Source organism: Nerophis lumbriciformis, linkage group LG39 (assembly GCF_033978685.3).
Source record: "Nerophis lumbriciformis linkage group LG39, RoL_Nlum_v2.1, whole genome shotgun sequence".
NCBI lineage: Eukaryota > Metazoa > Chordata > Actinopteri > Syngnathiformes > Syngnathidae > Nerophis > Nerophis lumbriciformis.
In genome coordinates, this window is record NC_084586.2 from 15,610,001 (window position 1) to 15,613,355 (window position 3,355).

The following is a 3,355-nucleotide window of genomic DNA, read 5'->3' on the forward strand; positions in this document are numbered from 1 at the left end:
CTCCCCCGCGGGGTCCTGGTGGGACCTCCGCAGGAACACCTCCCGCACGGGCTCACCATCCCTCCTGGGCTCGCCGCCTGGATCCAGACTGAATCTAAAGGCCTCGATAGGGTCCAATTCCAACCTGGTGTCGCCTTCCTCCAGCATGTTCCCCGGCAGCAACGGCGAGGACGAGGCGGGGGGGAAGGAAGGAGACGACCCGGAGCGCAAGAGGTCCTGCCTGAAGGTCCACGGGGAGGAGAAGGACGAGCCGGGCGGGAGGAGGGGCAGCATGAAGCAGGTGCAGTGGGACGAGGACGGGATGACGTGGGACGTCCACGGCGCCTCCGTGGACCCGCAGGAGCTGAGCGCGGCCATTCAGAAACATCTGGAACTTCACGACAGCCCCGACCCCGCCAAACGTCCCTCGTCGAAGAAGAGAGCGCCCGGACCTCCTCTCCCGCCGCCGTCTCCTGCCGAGGCCACGCCGCCCGGAGGCGAGGGGAAGGAGGACGCGGGAGGAGGGCGGGAGGAGGCGGGGGGAGAGGACGAGAGCGTCCCGAATTCGCCCGCACGTGGGAGCGGGATCGTCCGGAAGAGGAGTGTGATGAGGTCGCTGAGACCAGGGTGGTGCGGGGGGTCCAGAAAGGAGGACTAAAAACAAAATGACCGCTTCTCTCCTGCTGTTCAAAATAAACTTGATGTAACCCGATGACGCCTTGCCTTGGGTTGTTTCTTTCTGATATTAATATTTCTGGTTCCTACATTATAGATCAATGCAGTCTGCAGGGATACAGTCCGTAAGCACCAGAGGTGGGACCAAGTCATTGTTTTGCAAGTCACAAGTAAGTCTCAAGTCTTTGCCCTCAAGTCCGAGTCAAGTCCCGAGTCAAGACAGGCAAGCCCCGAGTCAAGTCCAAAGTCAAGACTGGAAAGTCTCAAGTCAAGTCCTAAGTCCTGCATTTTGAGTTTCGAGTCCTTTCAAGTCCTTTTAACCACAGACTAATATATTAACACAGATTGTGTATGCTTTTCAAACGCTGTATTTATTTATTTAAACAAGTGCATTTTAAATTGCAGGAAAGAAAATTGTGCTGACATTGCACTTTATAATAGCACTATTAACCAGTCATTTTAAACATTAACTCATTCCTTTACAGAACAAACACATTGAAAAATAAAGTGCAAATGTACTTATTTGTACAAAAGTGTTAACATTGAAAAAACATGACATATACGTGAACATAACAAAAAAGTTGTACTTTTTATATGTCAGGGCCCTATGCTGCATTGCATTTGCAAAAGACCAAATTAGCCAAGAGTCTGTCAGTCATTTGTGCACGATGGGGGCGTAGTATGATGCCACCATGGCTGAAAACTCGCTCCACTGGAGCACTGGAGGCAGGCACTGCCAAGACTCTCATGGCCACTCGCAACAGTGAAGGAAGAGTCTTCATGTTCAATGCCCAGAACAAAAGGGGGGGGAGAGTTTTTTTGGGTTGGTGCACTACTTGTAAGTGTATCTTGTGTTTTTTATGTTGATTTAATTAAAAAAAGAAGAAAAAAAAAATTATTTCTTGTGCGGCCCGATACCAATCGATCCACGGACCAGTACCGGGCCGTGGCCCGGTGGTTGGGGACCACTGAGGTAAACAACCAACAGTATGTCAGAAAGCTAGCTAAAACGGTACACATATTCATAATATAGTATACATTTTAACTGACCTTTATTTTACTATTTTTGTCTTTTTTTAGGTGGCTAAAATACGCGGTGCTGCTGACCGCCGTCTAACGTTACGTGTGATATATTGACTAACGTAACCCTGCTTAAAAAAAATCACTGAACAAAAAGTATGAATAAGGTAGTGAACTGCAACAGATTCCCGTGTTTGCAATAACTTTATAACGTTAGCAGTGAGTTTACAGCCTCACTGATTTAACTACACAGCAAATAAAAGTCACGTTACTTAGCCAATAAACGTTATCTTACATTCAAAACTTACCGTTCTTTGTGCAACTTCAAATGCCGGACGAAGTTGGAAGTTGTTGCCTCTCCATCAGTAATTTTCGAACCGCATGTGTTGCATACTGCAAACCGTTTTGTGTTGACCACCTCGTAATTTTTATACCCAAACGAAATTATTTTAGGTATCATTTTTTGTTCACTGGCGTGTGGTTTGGACATGTCTTCTTTGTTGGTTGTCCTGCAATTTGATTGGATGAATGCTGTGTGATGAAAACAAAGTAGATCTAATTTGATTGGCTGTTGTACTGAGACCACACCAGCTGACACACGCAACGCTGATAGACAAGTACACAATGAAAAATACGGAGCGCTCCCGAATAACTTTTTCATCTTTGGGTTTTGGGGAAAGTAGCAAGTCATGTCAATTCAAAAGGCTCAAGTCCAAGTGAAGTCACAAGTCATTGATGTTAAAGTCTAAGTCGAGTTGCAAGTCTTTTTACATTTTGTCAAGTCGAGTCTAAAGTCATCAAATTCATGACTCGAGTCTGACTCGAGTCCAAGTCATGTGACTCGAGTCCACACCTCTGGTAAGCACACATGATTGTAATTTTTTATGACAAATTTTCAAGCGTTGCCCGGTCCGCAGTTACTGCTCGATATGACAGGAGAAAGACTGTTTTTAAGGTCCTACTACAAAAAAGCTTGCCAAAGATCCTCTATATGACAGGAGAAAGGCTGTTTTTAAGGTCGTTCTGTAAAAAAGCTTGCCAAAGATCCTCTATATGACAGGAGAAAGGCTGTTTTTAAGGTCCTACTACAAAAAAGCTTGCCAAAGATCCTCTATATGACAGGAGAAAGGCTGTTTTTAAGGTCCTACTACAAAAAAGCTTGCCAAAGATCCTCTATATGACAGGAGAAAGGCTGTTTTTAAGGTCGTTCTGCAAAAAAGCTTGCCAAAGATCCTCTAAAAGACAGGAGAAAGGCTGTTTTTAAGGTCCTACTACAAAAAAGCTTGCCAAAGATCCTCTATATGACAGGAGAAAGGCTGTTTTTAAGGTCCGACTACAAAAAAGCTTGCCAAAGATCCTCTATATGACAGGAGAAAGGCTGTTTTTAAGGTCCTACTACAAAAAAGCTTGCCAAAGATCCTCTATATGACAGGAGAAAGGCTGTTTTTAAGGTCGTTCTGCAAAAAAGCTTGCCAAAGATCCTCTATATGACAGGAGAAAGGCTGTTTTTAAGGTCCTACTACAAAAAAGCTTGTCAAAGATCCTCTATATGACAGGAGAAAGGCTGTTTTTAAGGTCGTTCTGCAAAAAAGCTTGCCAAAGATCCTCTATATGACAGAAAAAAGGCTGTTTTTAAGGTCCGACTACAAAAAAGCTTGCCAAAGATCCTCTATATGACAGG

The 3,355-nt window shown here is 44.9% G+C and overlaps 1 protein-coding gene across 1 annotated transcript in view; it reads left to right on the top strand.

Moving 5' to 3' along the window:
- Window positions 1-1,243, top strand: part of LOC133577835 (uncharacterized) — a 2,474-nt gene extending 1,231 nt beyond the window's left edge. Inside the window, exon 2 of the mRNA XM_061931883.2 lies at window positions 1-1,243. This exon is cut by the window's left edge and continues 935 nt beyond it. Coding sequence (XP_061787867.1) covers window positions 1-637 — 637 coding nt within the window. The 3' untranslated portion in view covers window positions 638-1,243.
- The last annotated feature ends 2,112 nt before the right edge of the window (window positions 1,244-3,355 follow it).